The sequence below is a fragment of the Enhydra lutris genome, unplaced genomic scaffold (assembly GCF_002288905.1).
Source record: "Enhydra lutris kenyoni isolate GAN:26980312 unplaced genomic scaffold, ASM228890v2 scaffoldscaffold25, whole genome shotgun sequence".
Lineage (NCBI taxonomy): Eukaryota > Metazoa > Chordata > Mammalia > Carnivora > Mustelidae > Enhydra > Enhydra lutris.
Window position 1 is genome coordinate 9,986,203 of NW_019154109.1, and position 24,244 is coordinate 10,010,446.

A 24,244-nucleotide genomic window follows, 5' to 3' on the forward strand; every position below is an offset into this window, starting at 1 on the left:
CAGTGTTTCGTTTTTCTCTCTAAAATGTTTATTCTAATTTCATTTCAATTTTATTAAATGAATAATACATTGAGTATTTCTCATGGAGTGCTTAACTTATAACGGGCCCTGAAAGTACTTCAGAGTTTTATTTTGTGTATTCAATGACAAATGTGCCTGTGAAACATTGTGTAAGGAAAACAATATTTTTCAGAGTAATCAAATAATTTTTAACCATTCTTTAGTATCAGTGTCCTACAGTATTTTTGTGACATTTGAGTACATTTTGCTTACATTTTTGTTAAGAATATTACCAGAGTAAAAAGAGAAGGTAAGAGCAAAATATATTAAAAAAAGACAATCTTCTTCATAATGCACATTTTCAAAAAAAAGAGACACCAAAATGATGTCAATAAACTGACAAACCAAGGACATTTTAAATATCCACTAATGACCGCCTACTTTAGAAAAAATATAAAAAAGATTTTGCAACAACTAAGAACCATTTAGTTTGGATGGTCATTTGATCATAGCTAAGAACTGTATAGAGATATTATTTTGCACCAATATATTTTAATCTTTTTTTAGCTCTACCAGATACTGAACAGCACTAATATCTCATATTCTTGGATTCAAGTAATCAGACAATTTGTAAATATTTCTATTAAGAGAAAACAGATATTCATGGAGCTTTAAGTTATTTGATAACTTTAATCTCAAATAAAGCTTTCAAACATTTTGTTGTGGTATTTTCTTTTGGATTGTGTATTTTATGTAGCCTCTTCTGCAATGCTTGACTGAATAAACTCATCTGAACATGGTTAAAGCTTTTCTGCTGGCCTTGGGGCTAATTATGCCCATGAATATGCCTCTAGCAACGTCACAAACCATCTGCTTATGCCAGATGAGAGGAGGAACAAGCACAACAAAGGAGAATGAGCACTCCTGTTCACCCTAAACTTTCCAGACACATTCTCTGGTCACTCCAAGAGGGGGCTTTCACCCCCACACTCCATTACCACACACATCCTTCTGATCTCTTAGGGGATTGGAGGGGAGGAACTGTTTGAAGAACAATGCTGAAACTGAAGATTTTCTGTCAGTAGCAGTCAAATGCTTCATGTCATTATGCACCAGTGGTTTTCAGATTTTTTAGCCCTGAAATCTTATGTTTAAATCAAATCTCGTGAGAAAGTCTAATAGATGGACTAAATAAAAGGGAAATTGTTCTACAGAAGTAGAAAGCAGTAGTTATTCCTTTCTTTTCATTTTTATCTTATGTTTTTTGTTGTAAATACGCATACAGGAAGTTAGGTGTTCTTGAAGCTACTACAGAAAGGGTGAAGGAGAACAGTAACCTTCAAATTGCCTGTTTGGCTTTGCCTGACATCAGATGAGATATGTTATGGTTCATTTTTTTCAGATGAGATAGAATACTCATTTATTGATTAAAAATGAATATTAGAAATCAGATATATAAATCCTAAATTCATATAATAAGTATGCATATATTCTAAATTAAATGCCATCTAATTTTTTTGGTTAGTGATTTGAACCCATGTTCTCGAGGGTAAGTGTTTATATGATATATTTAAGAACTATTATTAATGTCTACAATTGTACAGTGACTTACTATTAATGCAATTCTATCCTAGACATCATATTATGTGCTTCCTCAAAGAAACTGATGATGTAGGCAGTATTATCAATCCCAATATATAGACAAGACACAAAGGCTCAGAAAGAAAAACTATCCAGTAGTTACTGTGAACTCTCATCTTTAGACCATGCACATCTCATTTTGATTACTCACTACCCTATCCCTGTGGCAAATAAATCCACGTTATGGTACTTTTTTTTTTTTTTAACTTACCAGAAGGTTGTTTTTCTTTATTAACATCTTGTCCATAGTCCCTTTTCTCCTTCCCACTTGAATCACAGATCACTTTCATATTTTTAATGATTTTCTCGATTTTCATCTTCATGGAGCTGGAAAGCCAATGATTAAAAAATAAGTATAATCTGAGGAGAGGTGGGGGGGATGAAAAAAAGTATTATCTAAAATACAATGAAATAGGGGCACCTGTATGGCTCATTTGATTAAGTGTCTGCCTTCATCTCAGGGTCCTGGGATCGAGCCCCATATGAGGTTCCCTGGTCAGCTGGGAGCCTGCTTCTCTCTCTTCCTTTGTCCCTTACCCCACTCATACTCTCTCTCTCAAATAAATAAAAAAATAAAATCTTGAAAATAAAATAAAATAATAAAATACAATTAAATAAATACTAAGTGAAACTGAGAAAGATCCTTCTGTCATCAAATTCCATGAGATTGAGTGCACAGATTTTGTAATAGCAGGTGGGGCTGTCCTGTCATTTTGGCTCTCTCGTACCCCTTGTTTTTGCCCTAATGAGGTTACAGGACAAATGACTTCTAGACAAGGGATGCATCAGTGACAAATGCAGTAAGCAAATCAGCAGCATAACCACATCCGGCTCAAAAATAATTTATCATAGCCGTTTACCAAATCTTCAGGGGACTGCCCCCCTCCCCCCGAGTACTTTCAATTTTTCATTTTGGGAAATAGTTTTCAGTGTCTGAGAATGTGCTTAAAAAGTCCTCTTCTTTAGCACACACTGGATTACAAGTGAAGTTGAAGGGTGCGTGTCACCACTGCTCTTGGTGGCCTCCAGTTGGTTCATGATATAACTACCAGGACACTACCCACCTCAAAACAAAACTTCCATTTCTTTGGCCTGAGAAAAGGGAATGGATATGGTTCCTTTGTTCTCGTTTAAATGGCAGGGTTTAGATTTCTGATGCTAGCTGTTGGTAGAATGGTAATGAACAAAGTTAGCCTAGTAAATTTATTTAAAAGGTATTATAACTTAAAAAAAAAAACTTTGCTATGCAAAATAACTAGATGAACATTCAAATTTTTCATTTTTTAACACTTGTGGATTAAATTCAAGATAGTCATTTCATACAATCTATAAAATAATTATTATATGTCATGGTGAAATGTGCTTGTATCTGTTGAAAGTTTTTCTTTTCACTCAGAACTAAGAATAAGTTTAAGAAATTGAAAACATTGTTAACTTAATACTCTGTTGAGCAATGTTCTAGCAATATATCAAATTAAACCTTACACGCTAACACATCAAGTAGTCTGATACTGGTATTTAATACTAAATTATTAATTCATTAATATTTAGATTTACTGAAATATTAGAAATTTATTCTAGTAGCAAAGGCCTTAATCCTAAAAAACCTTTTGGAATATCTCCTTGCAAATTTTAGAGTTCAAGTTTTTTTAATATTCTCTATTTTAGCTCATAGATTTTTGTTATTAAAATCTGTTTTATCATGTCTAATAGTACATAAAACTTAAGCATGTCAGGATAGTCTAACGAATACTTATTCTCCACATTTCTTCGTGGACAGCTTACCTGTACTTGTGTATTTAAGACACTGACAGGATAGATTTTTACTTCCTTTTTTAGGGGGGTTTAATGATGTGTTATGAGAAGTAAACTTTTAGAAATGGTAAGATGTTCTCACTGAGCTATTCTGTACATTTCATGCACATAATAAATATGTATGTTGTTTGTATTGCAGTCATTTGTAAAGGATTATATGATTTCTATCACCAGACTTCTGTTGGGATTGGACACTACTCCAGGATCAGGGTTTCTTTGTTCTGTAAGTTAATATTCGCCGGAATAGAATTGTTCTAATAGATGTTTCTGAAATCCATCTATAATGCACTTTGGGTAATATGTGCTCAGAGAATATCCTCAAGTTTTTTTAGTTCCTTAAAAATTTTTCAGGGAAAACATTTTAAATTATTCATGAAAACAGCCATTCTATACAAAATTCAGAACATGTGTTTTTTTCTAACTGGCATTTGAGACTGATGGTTTCTGACATAGGATGCCTTGCTGCTGAGGAAAACAGTGACGATTAAGTTTACTCCCACCTTTATTTTTTTTAAATGAATATACTTTATTCAAGTATTTATTCAGGGAAGCAACTTGCCAACAATACAGATTTGGGATCAGCGAAGAGGAACTAGTACTTATGCCTCTGTCTGGGAGCCCTGGGCTCACTTTGTTATACCCTTTTCTCCAGATGAGCATTATTAGGACTTTAGATGGACAATTTCTTTTTGTGCTGGAGTGTATTTTGCATTTGAAGATCTATAGCATCGGCAGACCCTGCCCGCTAATTCCAGTAGCAGCTGTAGTCATTGCAACATTCAAAAAAGTCTACAGCTCTTTCCCAACGTCTCTCAATTACCAGTGACTACTGTCTACTGATGTTGAACTAATACGATGCCGTGCTGCCACAAATTGAGTAGTTGGTCTTCTCAAGTTTGTGGAACCCCAGGGCTAACCTAAGGTGGAGTGCCATAAATAAGTTCAGTCCATGCATAAGCACTTATGAAATGTCATTTTGAGATTTTGAAATATTTGTACCTTTAGCCTCTAAAAAGTTAAAAATAAGCTGAGTTTTTATTTTTTTTTTTAATGATGTGTATCTAATAGATGAAAATCACTGAGGATGACCTGTGGATCAGAACTTATGCCAGACTTTACCAGAAGCTGTGCTCTTCTACTGGAGATGTTCCTATTGGGATCTACAGGACTGAGTCTCAGAAACTTACTACATCTGAGGTTTGGAAATACCAAAATATTCCAGTTTTAATGATGAATCTGATTGAAGATAGCCATTCCTAATCGTAGAAATGGATTTCTAAAAAAAGTCAAAGAATGAAAAAGAGGACTCTCTGAACACACAGTGTCAGTTCTCAGAGGCAAAAAAATTTAACTATTTGTTGAAGTAAGCAAGGTCAGAATTCCCCAAAATGTTGTTGGCTAAGGGACTGTTCTAGAGTTCGTGGACTTTGGGCTCTGAATGCCTTTTGTAGGTCTAGAATTTTGCATGTCTAGATTGTCAGGAAGCAAATTAATTTTAAGTAACCTTCTGACTCATAAGAGCAGTTTTCAGGGCAAGCCATACAGCTTTCTCATATACTCCTCATCTCACATATACACATTTGGAAGGAAGTGAAACAAAGTAAACACTGAAATTCACATTTCTCAAACTCTAGATTAAAGACTACTCTGAAGCCAAGATAAAACTCCAGGAGTAGTACCAGACCTTCCCAGAGGAAAGCTCAGTATTTGTAAAAGCAAACTAGAATCTATTAATATGAAACAAAATTTCCAATGACTTCCTACAGCTAAAAAACACATCCACACTGATCTGGCCACATTATGTGGTTCTAAATAGTTTTTATATCCTTGGTAAAACATCACCTTTTAAATGAGATTCTTTCATGAAATAAAAATTTTGGATAAATACACTATCCTACCAATATTTATAAAATTATTTAATATAATTATGGTTTATATTCTTAAAATATTTTTCTTCTCAAATATCTCAAGGTTATTCAAAATTTTGGTTAGCCATATCTGTTTTTGGTCTTATGCAAAATTAACTCAACTAAGAGACTCAGATCTGTTATTTGCAGTTTAGTAATCCATGCAGCCATGAAACTGGTTTGTGTTAAAATCATTGAATCCATATATAGAAAAAAAAAGAGCTTTATGGAGAGCATATGAGCAAAGGAATGGATTTTTGTTTGCTTCCAAAAATTTATGATTTGACATTTAAATAAGTAATATTGAGGACTACAGGAAATTGTTCAATTCTTCTGGGTGCTTTTTAGCAGTTTCACTGTAGATCAGGTGTACTAAAAGGAACTTTAATGCCATCTCTGTTACTTCATAGGATAGTCTGGCCAGATATGCCTAAAATTTAAAAATGCTGTATCTAAAAAACTATTTTTTGATTAAAGGTTAAGAGAAGACAAGTGCTTCCACACCTAAGCAATTAACCACTTAGTTGAGCTTGTTAAGTACAAAGAAAGTTTCCATTCACCAGAATATTATTATTCTCTTATTTTATGTATAGGTTTTGCAAATTCGAATGTAGTAAATTCTGTCCTTGGTCAAGTTCATATTGATGTCATCATTTTATATTATTAAGGGGCTTTGTTGTATACTATTTACATTATAGTAGGGAAAGGATAATTGAGTATTTGTATTGTCATCACGGAGCATTTAACATTACATTTTGGTCAGTTCTTCCCATCACAAAAAATATCCTTCAATAAAATGCTTATAAGTCCCTAGAACTCTAGCTTGTATGAAAAACACACATCCTTAGGAATATAAAAGGAAACTGAGTTAAATAAAGATGATACCTCCTATCTTCCTATATTGATTACAGTTCATTTTTTGACACATATATTTTTACTTAAATTTTATATTCTACCTATTGTGTAAAAATTGAGGCAACCCAAATAATTAAAGATAAAAATAAAACCATCAAGATTTTTTACAACACAATATGTTAATAGAGGCAGAGAAATTAATGTTATCTTACATCTAAAATGAACCGAGTGCTACAGTTGAGCCAGAATTCTACTTTTACTTTCTTGGTAAGTAAGGCAAAAATAGAACTGTTGAATTATATAGTAATTATAGTCTGATACATGAAAGGATAAAAGTTAATCTTGAGAAAGATTTGTTATTAAAAGAACACATATATTATAGGCTTTCTTATTTAAAAGGTTTTAGATAATGTGAAGAACAGTATCTATCTTCAATCATAGTTTTACAAGATACAAAAGTGCCATTAAAGTGAGTATCCTTTAAGTTGATCTTTTATTTTTTTAAAAATAGGACATCAATTAAATAAAAACTCAAAGACATTGGATTTTGTATGAAGAGGAAAACTTTTTTTCCTGATCATATAAAAACAAAGAATAAGACCTTAATGTCTCTCATGAGATGAAAGATTGGCTCATACATTCCATCATCTTTCTCAAATATTGGATGGTTCAAGAAAAGTCAAGCGGTAGAATTCAGATGATTTATCTTTGCCCCCAATGTTAATTTTCTCTTACTTTAATTAAAGAAAGACAACAAATTTCAGGAGGTAGAAACTCCATCTAATAATTAGAATCGAAGTGGCTAACGTATTCTTGCATAAATAGCTGTCAGATTCCATTCCCCCTGACAGATCATACAGCTGTGGTACTGTCCCTCACTCCACACAGGCAAAGTTTGAAAGTTCGTTTCTATGGAGAGAGTACGTAGATACTCTGTGGATTGAGGGGACAGTTGAGGGCAATCACACCACCCTAAATTCAGAGAACTAAGTGAAAGGTACATTCTGTATCCTGTACCCTTCAGCAGCAGATTAGAGATCTTCCCTAGGGAATCTGATGAAACTAAGTGAAATACCTAAAGATGTAGACATGGGACATTCAGTAATCCAGTGATCACCATGAAACCCAATAAAAAGAATCTCACCCAGAGCTTTCAATAAATTTTATTAGTCCCCTACTCTTCAGTAGGAGAAGACAACTAAAAATTCCCTATGTTGGGAAATGAACCACAAAGGCAGAAAGTAAACAGAAAGGAAAAACACGTAAAAAGCACAGATCATTGAGGAAGAAGACAATTTTGAACATGAAATAAAATATTTACCCAAAAGAAATAAAAATATATCCACCCAAAGATTTGCATACAAATGTTCTTAGTAGCATTGTTCATAAGAGCCAAAATTTGGAAAAAGCCTAAATGTCCATCAGCTAGTAAACAGATAAGCCAAATGTGGTATATCCATACAATGGAATACTGTTTATCCATAGAAAGAAACTACTTATATGTGCTGTTACTGGGATGAACCTCCAAAAATATTAAGTTTAAGGAAAGAAGGCAGACACAAAAGACCACATATGGTATTATTTCATGTTTATGAAATGTCATAAAAAGTAAATGTATGCAGAGAGGAAGCAGATTAGTGATTGCTTAAGTGAGGGGGAGGTGGAGGAAATGGGGAACCAACTAATGAACATGATGGGGTTTGCTGGGGTATTAGAAATATTCTAAAACTGATTTATGGTGATGATTATACAACTTGGTAAGTTTACTAAATATCTCTGGATTTTATATTTGAAAATTATATGTCATATATATTAGTAAAATTATATACTGAAAAACTATAATTAAAATTATTAGAAAAAATAAGATATTGCAAGGATGAAAGATGAACAGGAAACTGAATTTTTATCTTTTTAATTTTTTTTTTAGAGAGAGGGAGGAGGTGAGGGAGCAGAGGGAAACGAGAGAGAATCCCAAGCAGGCTCTGTGCCCAATGAAGAGCCCCATGTGGGGCTTGATCTCACCACCCTGAGATCATATCATAACCAATATCAAATTGGTTGCTCCACTGACTGAGACACCCAGGTGCCCCAGGAAACTAAATTGTTGAAAGAACATTTAGGAAAATGAAAACCTTGGGAATTGAAAATATGATAGCAGAGGTAAAAAGAAGTTCATATCATAAATTTGAGGAAATCACCAAGAAGCCAGAGCAGAAATTCAAACATGGAAACAGTAAAGAAAAGATAAGATTAGAGGACTAGTCCAGGAGGTCTAAGGTCTGAATGATAACACTTCCGTGGAGAAGGAATGCATCAAAATATCAGTGTAATAATTTAAGAATAATCACAGAATAGTAGTGTGTTAATTTCCAAAGGGGAAGGGTCACCAAGTGCCCACTATAATGAATTAAAACAGACTCACATCAAGACACAGCATCATAGTATTTCAGAATATTGAAGGAAAGGAGAAGATGCAGGAGGAAGAGGGCAGGGATAGATCACATGCAAAATATATTTGGGATTTTTCAATAGCAACACTGTAAGCCAAAAGACAATGGAACAGTGCCCTCAAGATCTTGAGGAAATATTTCCAAACTATAATTCTACATTCAGCCAAACGTATCAAACTTCCGTAAGAGTAAGATAAATCATATTTTAGCATTGCCTCCAAAAACACTCTACCATGCCTGCTTTCTGAGGAAACTACTCCCACCAAAAAGAATACACTGAAAAAGGAATCATGGTATGGAGGAAACCAGACACTTTATGGAATCCAGGCAACAAATATGAAGCTAAGGAAATCCCTACGATGGCAATGAAAAGACCCTCAGACATCAGGGTAACCTGGAATGGGTTAGAAGGTTTCAGAGAGATTTGTTCAGGAAGATGAAATCTATAGAGTATCTTGCATATCTCAATGTCTTAAGGAAAGATTAGACAGTTGCCAGAGATCTCAGGGTGAATTAAGTACAGGTATAATAAGTAATTATAAAAATAACAAAGTTATTAACTTCAGGAATATATTATCACCACCAACAACAAAAACATTTATGCAAGAAGTGAAGAGTAGCCATATTTCCTGTATAGATCATCTGTAAATTGTACTTAGTCATAATATGTCCTCAATTTTGATCTAACCAGAATTACACTTGAACAATTTTGAAATGATGAGAGATGGCAAAGGTACTGGAACAGGTGGAAAAGATTAATTTCTTTTCTTCCAGAGTGTGAAATGAATAGATGAAAGCAGAAACTGAAAATAATAAAATAAAATTAAACCTATTACAGAGAAACCAAGATAAAGACTTACATAACCAGCTGAAAGAGATAAAAGTAGATGTGTCCTAGGGAAATAAAAATGATTATGTTAGATGCCTCTATTTTTCAAAACAAATCATAACATTTTCTGACATCACAATGTATTTGCAGCTAATAAAAACAACTAATAGATTTATAGTCATATGGTAGTTGCATTAGACATTGATCATTTTTTTCAGATTACATTTCAAGTATTAAAATCTGTCCTATTCTGTGGATAATTTTTTTATTAAGTGCCGACATTTCATATCAGAATGTGGTAGGAATAAACACAGGTAAAAACTAGGCCTTGTTCTTTTATTTCATGGAGTTTAAAAAAATACAATTTAAAGGCCCATGCAGGATTTCATGCCACATCATTTTCTTGTCTGTCTTCAGCATCTTCTCACGGTCTACGTATAGGAAAAAAGTTATTTAGCTTTGTCTGTGGGAGTAGGGGAAACACTAAATGCTTCGGGCAGACACCTTTGAGAGGACAGATGATGATAAAGAATATTTATAATTGAAATTATAAAATGTACCAAAGACCTGGAAATATAATCTCAGTTTTTCAGTGGCCTGAATATTGGTGGAAGGAGAATTCATACAAACATAAAGAATAAAGTGGAGTTGCATACAGTGACTCAAAATCGGTTCATGGAGGGGCCCCTGGGTGGCTCAGTGGTTAAGCAGCTGTCTTTGGCTCGGGTCATGATCCCAGGGTCCAGGGATCGAGCCCCACGTCAGGCTTCCTGTTCAGCGGGAAGCCTGCTTCTCCCTCTCCCACTCCCTCTGCTTGTATTCCCTCTCTCGCTGTGTCTCTGTCAAATAAATAAATTAAAAAAAAAAATCGGGCCATGGATATAGCTGGATAGTAGGGTACAGCTGGGTCCGGTCCCTTTTTACCTGGTTGTATATCACCTTCCCAGAGCTTCTACCACCATCTATATATGTCAGTTTAAGAAAATCTTTGTAAACATTAGAATAAAAAATAAAAAATAAACAAAAAATAAACATCAGAATCTCCTGGTTCAAAGTGATGGAGGCGTGAGGACTCATGCTGCTCTTGATAACGAAGAGGAACTATACTTCTGTCCATAGTCCTTTATCCACAATTCTGAAATCCAAAAAGCTCACTAATTTATTTCACCTCATTTTATATGTGAAATTTTAATATTACTCCACTTAAATGGATATTCTTACTTTTTGTTGCAGATATATTATTATTTTTAATTATGAAATGCTGCTACCCGAGACCCACTAGGGACGTTGACTACCATACAGTATATGGTATAATACTGTTTTTCCAAAATCTGATAAATTCTAAATTAATAAGTATATTTGTTCCTATGGTTTTTTGGTAAGAAAATGTGGAACTGTATTTACCTCCAGTTTTCCAGTGTATTGAAAGTTACATTTGCTTGAAGTATTCTATAACCGCTGAGAATTTTACTAGAAATTAGAGATCATTTAAAAGCATATTAAAGTACCAACATCTTTTCAATGTACACAGTAAATTTGTGGAATATGTTACTGTGATTGTTGGTTACTTTCATAATAGTAAATCCTAAAACTTTAAAGCATGTGATATAATGAAATAATCATTGTCCCATCTACCAATCATTAACTCTTTACTATTAAACTGGAACATAGTCTTTTTAAATGTATCACTGAAGTAAGTTTATCTTTTTACAAAATCACGTAAATAAAATTATTTTAATAAGGATTAAGATAGGATAGTTTTGAAATTCTAGCTGCCCATTCTCTGCCATTATTCACTCAAGTAATGTTATTATTCTCTTGGGCCATGTGTTAAGAATCCTGAGATAAACAGTTTTAAGGATCCTATAATCAAATGTTTATTATGTGTTTTTTATATTTGTATAAACAGAGAGCTAGATAATTTGTTAGATTTGAGTTATGTTACACCAAAGAATATAACTGAAAATTTTATTTCTACCTATTGAAAAATGAATAGAATATTAGTCCTTAGAATTAAAGACTAAGATAGCATGATTTGTATTGCCTCTCAATATTTAAGGGTTATATGGTGACTGGGAAGGTCAAATTTTAGACTTTACAGCCAATGTGAGAGCTCAGAATATATCTATAAACAAATTTCTCTCATGACAATATCTAAATTTAAAAGTATTAAATTTTTGTGAGTATTAAATTTTATATGCGATCCAAATCTTAGCACAGTACAAATATTAATGCCAATAATGGTTATTGAATGCCAATAATTATGTCAAATATTCTCTCATGAACTTTATAAGCTCCTATCAATTGTTTTATTTTCCCTACCAGTACTATTTTTCCTTTCTATCAAAACCTTCAGAGACAATTTTACTAAACAGACAAAAAATAATGTAACAGGAACTTTCTGCTAGACTTTTAAAATAACAACTTCTTCCTTATCTAATTTTATTCAGAAGCCCTGTAATAAATAACGAAACACCTAATTGTATTATAAGTGTTAAATGGGGACTTGTCGTATTTTGTCCTTGTTGTTGACTGTTTCATGTATGTATTTAGTCATTGTTTAAACTGTATTTTGTGTGTTTCTTTTTTCCTCCCTTTGTGTCAGTCTCGAGAAATAGCATCACAAGTAAGTATTTTGTCTCCTTTGCCTCAAATAGTTTAATATGTAAATTCAACACTTTTAAAGGGAAAGAGTATTAACAATTAAATTCAGTACTTCAGATGTTAAAATAAAACAAATTAATTAAGCTGAAGTGTTATAAATACTCTATTTTCAAGTTAGCATGTCTATATTTTCCCAATAATATTGCAAGTTCATTTTACCTGTTTGTCTTCACATTATGTTTGTATATTAGTCCAATTGTATGTTTGATTGTTACTTGCTGCTAGTCACTTATTGGCTGTGTATTTTCTGTCTGTCCTTGAGCGGGGTACCCACCTTCAATGAAATCAACTGAGACTAAAAAAGGGCTGGCAGTCAGGTGATATGACACATATCTTTTCCTACGCTTCCTATATAAGCTGGTCCTCCTAGAAAGGGGTCTACCCAATAGGATTTGTGCTTTCTCTAGCACACTTTTTAGCATTGAATTTATTGTCATGAAGAAGCTGTCAATTTAGTGTTTAATAACATTGACCTGGGTTAATAATTGATTTGTTACAATAAAAATAAAATTCTTAACAATATATTGTGTGTGTATACACATTATATTTCTGAAACCATGATATTATCTTCATGAGATTTGTATTTTTAATCTTATTTTCCATTTTCTTCATATAAACCATGATAAATAATTGTCATTATGTTCTTAGCACTTAACACAGACTCCCAAGCATAAATATAATTGATGAAACTATTACAAATATAAACACTTTAAAAATTGCATTTTGAATGTCAAAGCAATCGTAGAATTTAACCCATTAAGCAGAAAGCTTATGTACCAAAGTTGCCATCTAAAAGTACACTTCGATTTAAGAAAAATAAAATAAAAAAAAAGAAAAAGAAAAGAAAAAGAAAAGTACAGGTCTTTTTATGAGCTTGTTGAATTCTATATCCATAATACCCACATTTTTGATGTAATGGCTGTTGCCTACCTCATAGATTTGAATCCATATAATAAATACAAATTTTGTTCATTAAATTATTTTAAACATCTTAAATTATTTAGTTATTGTTTTATGAGCTATACCTCTATTATATTTTTCAATATATTATTTTGTTTTATTATATCTTGAATCCTTCAGAATTTACTAAATATTCACCAAGGAAGTTTCCCTTTGGACTGCATGAATAAAGCTTTAGAGAAGCACTTTCTGACCTATTTCACATCATGGTCCACACTGGAAATGTAATGCTTGTTTGGCACGAAGCTGCTTAGGGGTTTCAGCTACCCTGGGTGCCTACAGGTTGAGGAAATTAAAATTTTAGATCAAAACAGAACGTATCCCTGGCACATACTGATTTTGAAAAATTTATTTTAGAGTTTTATTGTTGTTTTTTTAGAACATCTTTTATAATGAAATCAAAATATATTTCTAAATTTTTAATTTATACCAGCATTTGACTTGACCAGCTGCACAAATACAACCTCAAGTGCCTTGAATTGGCATGCGTTTTTTCCATAAAATATTTTAGTAACGTGTCACAAGCAAAGTTACTTCACCTTGCCTTTCCCAAAGGGATTCTCAGGTATAAGTCCGGACCTGGTCCACAGTGGTAGAAACACTTGCTGGGGTTCACTCTATGCTCCAGAAAGAACAGAATTTTCATTTGATTAAAAACTTTATAGCTTTACGTTGGGAAGTGGAGTGAAACTTTTGATGTAAGTTTGGCTATGTTGCAGTTCTATGTGTTGATTCAAATGTTCTTTGCTTTTATTCAGCTGTTACATGTCCCTGTCACCTCTTGTCTCTAACTTACCATCTCAGATGCAGGAAGGCAAAATCTGGCTCACTTCTGCATCATGGCAGCTAACTGCAAGTTGACTCTTAGAACTTTTTCCCACTAATCGATTTCTTTCTTATAGCTATTATTTTAGGTCTCCACATCTTTCCTTCGGTTCCCTATGTAAACGAAGTGCCTCCCCTCTAATTTACTGAGAAATTTAAGTTTTCCAATATAAGAATCTTTCTTACAATCTTTTTTGTGAAGAAAAGAAAAACCTCTAATTGCAGTTCGGATATGAAGACATTTATCTTTGTAATTCCAATTGTTTCTACAACAATTTCCATCCTTTCCAGTTCTAGTTTTTGGTTTTAGTTTTTTTTTCCCTCTCCATCAACTCTCTCCTTTTACCTTTGAATATCCACCTTTCCCCAGTTCTCAAGAAAAGATTTCCTTTTTCTCCTACTTTTTCTTTTTTAAAGATTTTTTTTATTTTTAAGTAATTGCTACACCCACTGGGGAGCTTGAACTCATGACCCCAAGGTCAAGAGTTGCATGCTTTGCAGTCAGGACCCCCCATTATTCTTTTTTTTTTTTTCTTATCTTACTCTTGTTAACTCTGAGAAAAGTTCATATATGCTGTCAATTTTATTCCTTATCAGTGTCTTCAACAGTTTTTTTCTCCAGTGCTATACTTACCTGTTCTTCAGTCAGTAGAAATCTTTAAGCCAAAATCCTTGGCATTTTAAATTAGTTTTTATTTGTTTAAACATCATATAATCTTTAGTAGGGTTCATTACCTCCTACATCTTAAAATTCTCTTTTCCTCAGTTTTCATATTATGAGTTACTTTCTTTACCTATTTTACCTGTTTCTATTGATTTATTTCTTAAACTTTCCCCCTTCTTTCTACTGTTCAGTTTCTGCCTATAACAGCTCATTTCTAGATGGTGCCAATGTGATCTTCATCTGAAGGCTTCTCCCTAACCCGTTGTCCCTGGGATTGGCTATGGAGCCCAAGACCCCAAGTAGCTGCAGCAGTCTGCCTTTGTCTCCCTTCTAGGACTGGACTTCATCTTTAGTTTCCAGAAAGTACTCCGTTAACCACCTGAAGGTAGGCTAAGTTTCATTGCAATCAGTCTCACCCAGAGCCTTAAGCTTGATCCCTGCACAACGCTCAGCAATCTATTATTTCATGTAATCCTCACCAGAAGCCAATATGGTGGACAATATTATTCTTGTTTTGAAATAAGCAGAGATGTAGACAAGTTAACTTGACCAATACCAAAAACTTTGGAAGCCGCAGACGTGATTTTTAGAATTTATCGCTATCTGACACCAGAGATTCTTTTAATCATGAGTTCTCACTGTGGCAGCCTCTACTGATTTCTGAACTACATCTCTCTTCCACCATCTGTTTTGAGATCCTCAGATGCTTTGGTTGAGAATCAACATGGGAAATGACACTTGAACACTAACCAGGCATTTACTGAAGTTGTGTTTTGTAGTCTTTCAGTCTTTTTCTACACTTGATCTCAGAACACTTGCTATGTCTTGTGGTTTCAATTATCACCTCTATGTTGATAGATAGCAAGTTTGTGTTTTCTGTCCTTCTAAGTTTTAAAGATGAAGAACATACTCATTTTCTGCCAGATCCTCTCTATTTTATTATCTACTAGAACTATAAATATTTATCGAGCACCACTAGCCATCAAATGCACCCACCTAGATGCTTGGAATGCATCAGTAAACATACAAGAAAGATTTCTCAGAAAGCTAACATCAGAATTTCACACCTATTCTTGAATTTAAGTACATCTTGGTGCATTTACTATATCTAAATTCTCTTCCCTTCAATATTTTACATAGAACAGACAGATTAATGACCATATTCCTTACTTTGTTCACATGATGCATGATGCATATAGTGGGTGTTTGATGCCTACTATATCAAGTCAAATTTCTTGTTGCTGGATTTTAAACTACTCTATATACTGGCCATTCTTTATTGATGCTCCTTCTGTCCCTGTTCCTGGTACAAATCATTTATTCAATTATTCTGCCTGACCAAATGAGCAATGGACTTGGTACCAGATGATCTAGGTTTAAATGTTGGCTCTTCCGTTTACTACCTGTGTGTAAAATGGTCTATTCTCAACACATAGCAAAGTAAAGACAAAATAGGGAACATATAATTACCACTTCACAAATCCTTTTTTTTTTTAAAGATTTTATTTATTAGTTGCCAGAGAGAAACAGTGAGAGAGGGAACACAAGCAAGGGGAGTTGAGCTCCGCTGAGCAGGGAACCTGATGCGGGGCTCAATCCCAAAACCCTGGGATCATGACCTGAGCCGAAGGTAGACGCTTAATGGCTGAGCCACCTAGGCATCCCTATCACTTCACAGATTATAAAAAGGGGCAAATATGTGTTAATTGTTCACAGATAGCTAATGGCAAACAATTCTGGGGCAAACTACAGGGAGTAATATAGATCCTATTTCATTAATTTTCTGTGCTATATAATTTTGATTGGATGGTATTCCCTTAGAAAACATTTGTTTCAATACACTTATATTTATAAATAATATAATAGTATGATTCTTGTAATTTGAATAAATACCTTGTGACATTGGTCAAACATAGGTATATCCACTAACCTCAAATGCACTCTATTTACACACAAACACACACACTCCATAAGTCTGAGCTCATTTGTCATTTTCTTTTACTTTCTTACAGAAATTTTACTCTTGAATCTTTTTTCTTACCTTATTTTACAATTCTTTTAAAATATTTTCTGGGGCGCCTGGGTGGCTCAGTGGATTAAGCCTCTGCCTCAGCTCAGGTCATGAGCCCAGGGTCCTGGGATCAAGTCCCGCATCGGGCTCTCTGCTCAGCGGAGAGCCTGCTTATCCCTCTGTCTCTGCCTGCCTCTCTACCTACTTGTGATCTCTTTCTCTGTCAAATAAATAAATAAAATCTTAATAAAATAAAATAAATAAAATTTTCTGGCTCTGATCCTTATCTTGTGCATTTCCATCCCCAGGAAAACATTTCTTACTTGCATTTTTTACTTACTCTAATTAGAATCTCAATGGCATACTTATTAGCAAGAAGCTGCTTAAATGCATCCAATCTGTTTGATTTAATTTAACTGCATAGTCATGGCTTTCTGTCCACTTAACATCTTAAGCTGTGTGGAGATCATTCCTTCACTTTGCATTGCCGTAGGAAGTAAATTAAGCCTTCATTCACAGCTCCTTGTTGAATGGCTGCTAAAGTCTACAAAATAATCAGAACCAAATGGAAAATTATAAAGTTGATTTGGGTCATCTAGGTCTTTTTAAAGGAGTGGTGATGTGCAAGCAACAGTATACTTAGATCAATAATATTGTTTTGTATAGGTTCTTAAAGATGAAATTGCATTATTTATACTTCCAAGTCTTACATTGTGTTTGTTCTTTAATTAAGACATTACATATAGCATAGAAATTTTCTTTCCACAAGCTCATTTATCCATAACTGCATATGCTTTAGGGAAGTAGTTCTCAACAGAAAAGAGGTGTGTGTGTGTGTGTGTGTGTGTGTGTGGTATGTGTGTGTTTAAAATGGAGCATGGCGAAATTGTGCTATATGCCTATTAGAATCACAGTAATAGTTTTCCATAAACTCGTATGCTTAGGTCATTTTTTTCTGGAATGTGAAATACTGGAGATGATAGAATGATACAGTGTGTAGGATCTGCCTCATACATGTATACCCATGGTTGAAAACATTGCCTTAGGCTGTGTATTCCTGTAATTCTGGAAAATGATGGAAAAACTGGGGGACAAACCATGAGAGACTGTGGACTCTGAGAAACAAACTGAGGGTTTTGGAGGGGAGGGGAGTGGGGGGTTGGGTGAGCCTAGAGGTGGGTATTATGAAGGGCACCTATTGCATGGAGCGGTTGGTGAGGTGCATAAACAATGAATCTTGGAACACCGAAAAAAAAAAATAAAATAAAATTTAAAACAAAACAAAACAAAACTGAACTGTGAAGAGGAACAAAACTGGCAATGAAAGTATGATTTTAATAACATAAACCTTTTACCTTTCTGGGCCTGTTAAGCCTCTGTGGTGATTCAGCGCTCTTCTATTGATTATTTGCTTGTTGTAAGTCGGTTTTACAGTTTAAAGCTATTCAGGTATATAAACTATTCTTTATACACATATATATAAGTATGTATATTTAAGAAAACCTAAACATAGACAACCCAAAAGGGTGTTTTATGTAAAAGCAAATATGTTCTTATATGTCGTTATTTCTAGACATAAAATGAATGAATTGGTTAAGGAAAACCACTTTTTAGTTTCCTTATAAACCACAAATTAATGATGATGAAATCAGTCTAAATTTGGGCCAGACTTTTATTCTGATCTATTAGACACACATCAGTGTATGGATTACAACAGATAAAATTAACTATAAGAAGAGTAAAAAAGTATCTTGACACCTACAAAAAAAGTAATTACAAAATGTACAATAATAACAATTCTGATGCTGATATTATCACTCCACCTTAAAAAAAGACTTAAGCATTATTTTGAGGAGAAGAAAAAAATGTTATATCTTCAGAGAACATAAAAAACATTTCACTACTACACAATGAAAGAAGGTGGACATTGACTTCACAAGAAAATCAATGAAAAAAATGGTGTTAGTGACATTGGTTAGTAGCATTGTCAAAGAAACATGACATAATTAAGGCAATTTCATTAAATACTTGAAATACATTTCTGAATATTACAACTCAAAAGAGTTATGTATACTTTAGAGAAATATTAACCCTTAAATATTGCAAATTACTATTTAGAAAATTCATTTCTCAGGATTACCAGTAACCTCTATAACATACCTATGATTGAAAGATGTATAACCTGAATTAAAAAAATCTCCCATCACAGGGATGCCTGGGTGGCTTAGTTGGTTGTGTCTGACTTTTGATTTTGGCTCCAATAATCTAAGGATCATAAGCTCAATTCCTGTGTCAGGCTCCAAACTCAGGGGGAGTCTACTTGAGAGTCTTTCCCTCCCTCTCCCTCTGTCCCTCCCCACCCCTCTATCTCTGTCTCTTTCTCTCTAAAGTAAATAAATAAGTGTGAAAAATAAAAGCTCCCATCATGGGTAATGCTATGGTCCTAAATAAGCCAAGACCTTTTATTACTTCTCTTCTTCTTCCTTGGTGTCTCCATAACAATAGATACTATTTATGATATGTATATTAGAGGGCAAAAAGCTGTAGTAAGAACTATTTGATATTATTTAATGCCCATTCTAAACCATGAAATACTTCTTCGCCTCCATGATAGTCAATTTTTCTAAAGTCAATTTTTCCAGTCTTAACTTCTCATTTTTCTTCTACTTTCCCAACTGAGGATAGTGAGCTATAAAAGTTAAAATTAAGGAGTTATCTCTAAAGCACATGTATCTTTCCATTATTGTATCCCACATACCTTGGACAGTGCTTCACACAACTGCTCAGTTCTGTTTACTGAACTCAGTCATAGGTATCCTCAACACAGAGCAATCCTTTCAAAAAATCCTGTTCAAACTTTTATGATTTTATTTATACATCTTCTGTCACTAATTTTGGCACCTAGGTATTATTTTACTTGTAATTTTTATGTAGATGTTTAAGGACACCTGCCCTGTAATTCCTGTTCCCATAATGTATAGCATATGACCAAGGTGGACAATTTCTTGCATTGAAAGCCTATGGGCAGTTTGGTCATTGTGAGTAGTTCATAGTTTCCAGGAATACTAGAGGAGGAACTACAGAAAAGGAATCTGGAGGAAGAAGGGGGAAACTAATGTAATTGATGGCTGCATTGCTATTTGGAGAGAATCTAGATTCTTTTGTTGTAACTCATTCTGTGTGGGCCAGTTTGAAAGTAGCAGTGTAAATGGGCTTTAAAAATTTGTAAATGAGGAATATGCTGCTTCCAGAACCCAAAAGACTAAGAGATGTAAATTTGTTTTAATATTGTTGGGACTATTAGATCAATAACTATTTCTTGACAGTATCAGAGTTGGAACATCCCTTGACTGAACAAATAATGTCCAGAAATTTTACTAAGTTGAAGGAAACTTGCATTTTGTGTAAAGCAATGGCCCATCCCTTTTTGTGTTCTTCTTTGAGAATTTTTGTATGTCCTGAATGAGTGTGTCAAATAAATCCCCTTGTAAGAGATATCATCAATATAAAGTCATACTATACTTCTGTTCCTGGAGGAAGTTGGATGCAGTAAAGATCTTGCCTGCAAAGACTGAGTGTGTTTGCAAGGGGTTTAAGGTATCCTATGTGTAGCAAGGTAAAGAAGTATTTGTGTTCCTTCAAAGGTGAAATTGCTTGAGAGGCTGTCAAAATAGGCATGAAATAGAGTATGTAAGTCAAGTCTATGACTGTAAAGTACTTATCAATTGCTGATTGGAGTCGATAATTTCACTAATACTGGTATTGCACCTTAATACTTGGCAACATGGCATTAAGGTTGGGATACTCTACTGTGGGGTTCCATTCATTCTTTCCAGGTTTAAGAACAGGTCAAATAGACTGTGAAATGGAGAAGCAGTGGTGATTATCATCTCTTCTCTGCATAGTTCTTATAATTGGTTTTAATCCTTGAAAGCCCTGTTCAATCCTTGAAGGCCTTATTAACTATTTACATTGGACATACAAACCAGTTGTAAGTGGCAAGGATTTTATTTCATTTAATTTTCACTTACTATTCATTGGATTAGTGTGTACAGTGTCTACTAGGGGATATTGTAGGACAATGGGTGTTATAACCATGGGGGATTTAGGCAGGGCAATAGTTCTGATGGTTAAAATGAGATATACTTACGTGTTTTTATTTTATATCTGATAACCTCCCTAAGAGTATAGAGATCACCTTAATTTTATTGCAATCTCCATATTTACAGCACTTTAAGTTATTGGAATCTCTAGTCATAACTGTAATGTGAACCCCACCCAAATTAAAAAATAAAAAGGAGCCCTAAAAGTTTGCCAGTTGGTACAGTTCAGGAGATATTAAAACTTGGAACAAATGTTGCAGAAGCACAAAGCCAATCAGCTTCCTTTTATCTTTTTGTCTTTTTTTGTTTTTAAAGATTTTATTTATTTATTTGACAGACAGAGATCACAAGTAGGCAGAGATGCAGGCAGAGAGAGAGGGGGAAGCAGGCTCCCCGCTGAGCAGAGAGCCCGATGTGGGGCTCAATCCCAGGACTCTGGGATCACGACCTGAGCCGAAGGCAGAGGCTTTAACCCACTGAGCCACCCAGGCGCCGTATCTTTTTGTCTTAAAAATTCTTCTAGCAAGCTAAAAATTTTCAAGTTGAACAAATTTTGGACTTTCTCTTTCAATGGTTTCCTCCCATATACCCAATTGTGTGTGTGTGTGTGTGTGTGTGTGTGTGTGTGTGTGTGTTTCCATCCCTTTGATTCCCAGTAATCGCTGTCTTTGGTGGCTAGCCCCTTGGGGGTTCCTTTCTACCCTCCTCATGGTTATACGTCTCCTCTTCCAGAGAGTCTCTGATGAGTTTCATTAGAATTATGGGTCTCCCAGATGGCAGTGGTTGCTTCATTGAATTTATTTATTTACTTATTTATTTAGAACCCAAGTCTTCATTGAGTTTTGAATTAACCCCTTAGCTATGCCAGACAGGCCCATGAGTACTTTTCCTTCTAACTGTGGGGATCACAGTCTGTTGTTACAGATGCATAGCAGCAGAAGCAGCATTTTGTAGCATCTTAGTGAGCTGTTTTCAGGGGTGTGGACCTCAGCGTGGCCACTGCTCTTCCTCCACACAAGCAACCATGTAATAGGCCTGTATAATACACAGAATATCAGTTCTTCCCCTGAATGCTGTATGGGATGGAGATCGATACCCGGGTTGAGGCATACAACTGATGGTCATAGGGTAAGACTCATTCCCTGAACTTAGTGTCTGTCATGATCCTTACTGATATCTCTACACACAATTCAGTATGAAACACACATATAGATCAGAGACCTAGGGCATAGGGCCACTTTAACAAAAGCCCCAAACTCATACAAATGGTCTGGGCCATTAGTAGATTTATCTTGATTGTGTTCTTGCAGTTTTCCATTGACCTAAATCACAGAGTATGATAATATTAAAAGAGCCCTAAAGGAGCTCCTTTGTTCTCAAAGAAGGTAACCATTCACAGAGGATGGCAGGGCTTTGCTCCAAAATTCTAAGGGCCTGAGCAGCAATTCATATATTAGGGCCTGCCAAAGGCTCCCAACAGTATGCCAGTGACATTGCACGCGCCATTGGTTTTACTAGAACACAAAGCCCAAGTGTCAGGGCAGCTAGCATAGCAGCCTGAACCTCTTACAGAGCCTTCTTTTGTCTGGATTCTGCTAAAAGTTGGCAGGGTCTTGGGTTACCCAGTAAATGGGCCAGAGTAACACTCCTGAGTGAGGAATATGTTGCCTCTGAAATCCAAAGAAGCCCACTAGATGTTGTGCTTCTTTTCTGGTTGTAGGAGGGGTTAGATGCAACAACTTATTCTTTACCTTGGAAGGGATATCTTGCCATCCCCCACACCAATGGACCCCTCGAAATTTCACTGAGGTAAGAGTCCCCTTTATTTTTGCCAGATCTCTTTTCCATCCTATGACCTGCAAATATCCTATCAGTAAGTTTTGGATCATTACTACTTCTTGCTTACTAGGTCCAATCAGCATAATGTCATCACTGTAATGGACTGACATGATATCTTGTGGGAAGGAAAGATTGTCAAGTTCTCTGCAAACGAAATTATGGCATAGAGCTGGAGAGTTGATATACCAGTAGGGTAGGACAGTGAAGATGTATTGCTGACCTTGGTAGCTGAGCACAAAATGATTCTGGTGTTCCTTATTGATGCGGTTGGATAAAGAGACATTTACCAGATCAAAAGCTGCATACTAGGTACTAGGGAATGTGTTAGTTTGTTCAAGCAATGAAACCACATTGGGTGCAACAGCTACAAATGGAGTTAACACCTGGTTCAATTTAAGATAATCCACTGTCAGTCTCCAAGCTCCATCTGTCTTCTGTGCTAGCCAAATAGATGAATTGAGTGGAGATGTGGTAGAAATCACTACACTTAGATATTTCAAGTCCTTGATGGTGGCACTAATTTCTGCAATCCCTGTAGGAATTCAATGTTGCTTTTAGTTTAATATTTCCTTAGATAGAAGCAGTTCTAGTGGCTTGTACTTGGCTTTTCCCAACATATAGGTCAGTATGGTCAGGGAGCCAGTTGGGATCGGAACTGGGAAAATATCCACAGGATGGGTTCTGGGACCTACTGAGTCCACTGTGAGACAGACCTGAGGTATTGATCACATGACTTCCATAAGCTCCTACTTTAACTGGTGGACCAAAGTGATGTTTTGAGTGTCCGTGGAATTAGTCCCTTTTCAAAGCCAGTGTCTACTAGTCTCTAAAAGTTCTGATTATTTCTTTTTCTTCAGTGTACCGTTACCCTGGTGAAAGGTCATATGTCCCTTTGGGGAAGGCTGGAAAAAAGATTAAAGGTATAGATTTTTGGCAGTGTACTGAATCCTTCCACAAAAGGAATAAGCCTCTCTTTCACTGAACTGTTTTGGTTCTTTAAACTTGCTAAAATCTTGGTATTATTTGAAAGGTCGTTACTCTACTTTTATGATTCAGGTTAGAGTTTTGTTCACTTGATCTAGATGTTTTATGCTTATGCAGATTAGGTAAAATTTTAGTAGTTTTCCTATCTGTTTTACCTCTAGGAACACTAGTGCCATAGGTCTGCGCAAGTTGGAATATTCTGATTGCTGCTTTGACTCTTCTGTCCATTATGACAACCATGTTCACTCACCTTGCCTTGGACAATTGATTGCCTCTACTTGGTCCCCTGCCTCCTTGGGATCGATTGATCTACTCCCATTTCACTTAGGTTTCCCAACGGAGTGACTGCAATTACCACTCTAAGGTGTGGCATTAGAGAGAAGAGTGATCGTTGAACTCTTCAAGGATACTGGAGCTCAGCTCACAAATTTATTTCTTACAGTTGTGGTAAAAGGAATGCCTTCTAGACCCTCTTATTGTGGATGAATAGGTCTTAAATGACAAATCTACTCTCAAATTCCAATCTCAAGGCTTCAGTCCCTTGCTTTATATTAAACTAAGTTAGGTCCTGCATGTCCAACTTGCTTGCTATGGACCACCTTTTGTTACAGCCAACCAACCAGATGAATGATTAGAACCCTTTCTAACTCCCCAAGGTTCAACTTCCAAAAAGAAACTCTACTTCATGAGTCCATAT

The 24,244-nt window shown here is 35.0% G+C and overlaps 1 protein-coding gene across 3 annotated transcripts in view; it reads left to right on the forward strand.

Annotated features, from left to right (window-relative positions):
- The window catches only part of LOC111151086 (potassium sodium-activated channel subfamily T member 2), a 349,819-nt gene that overhangs the window by 292,426 nt on the left and 33,149 nt on the right, over positions 1-24,244 (forward strand). For 2 of the 3 annotated variants that reach the window (XM_022508845.1, XM_022508846.1), the window contains 2 exons: positions 3,596-3,679; positions 4,525-4,653. In XM_022508845.1, coding sequence (XP_022364553.1) covers positions 3,596-3,679; positions 4,525-4,653 — 213 coding nt within the window. Of the gene's footprint in view, positions 1-3,595; positions 3,680-4,524; positions 4,654-12,102; positions 12,124-24,244 lie in introns of all 3 variants that reach the window. The other variant, XM_022508847.1, reaches the window with a different exon arrangement.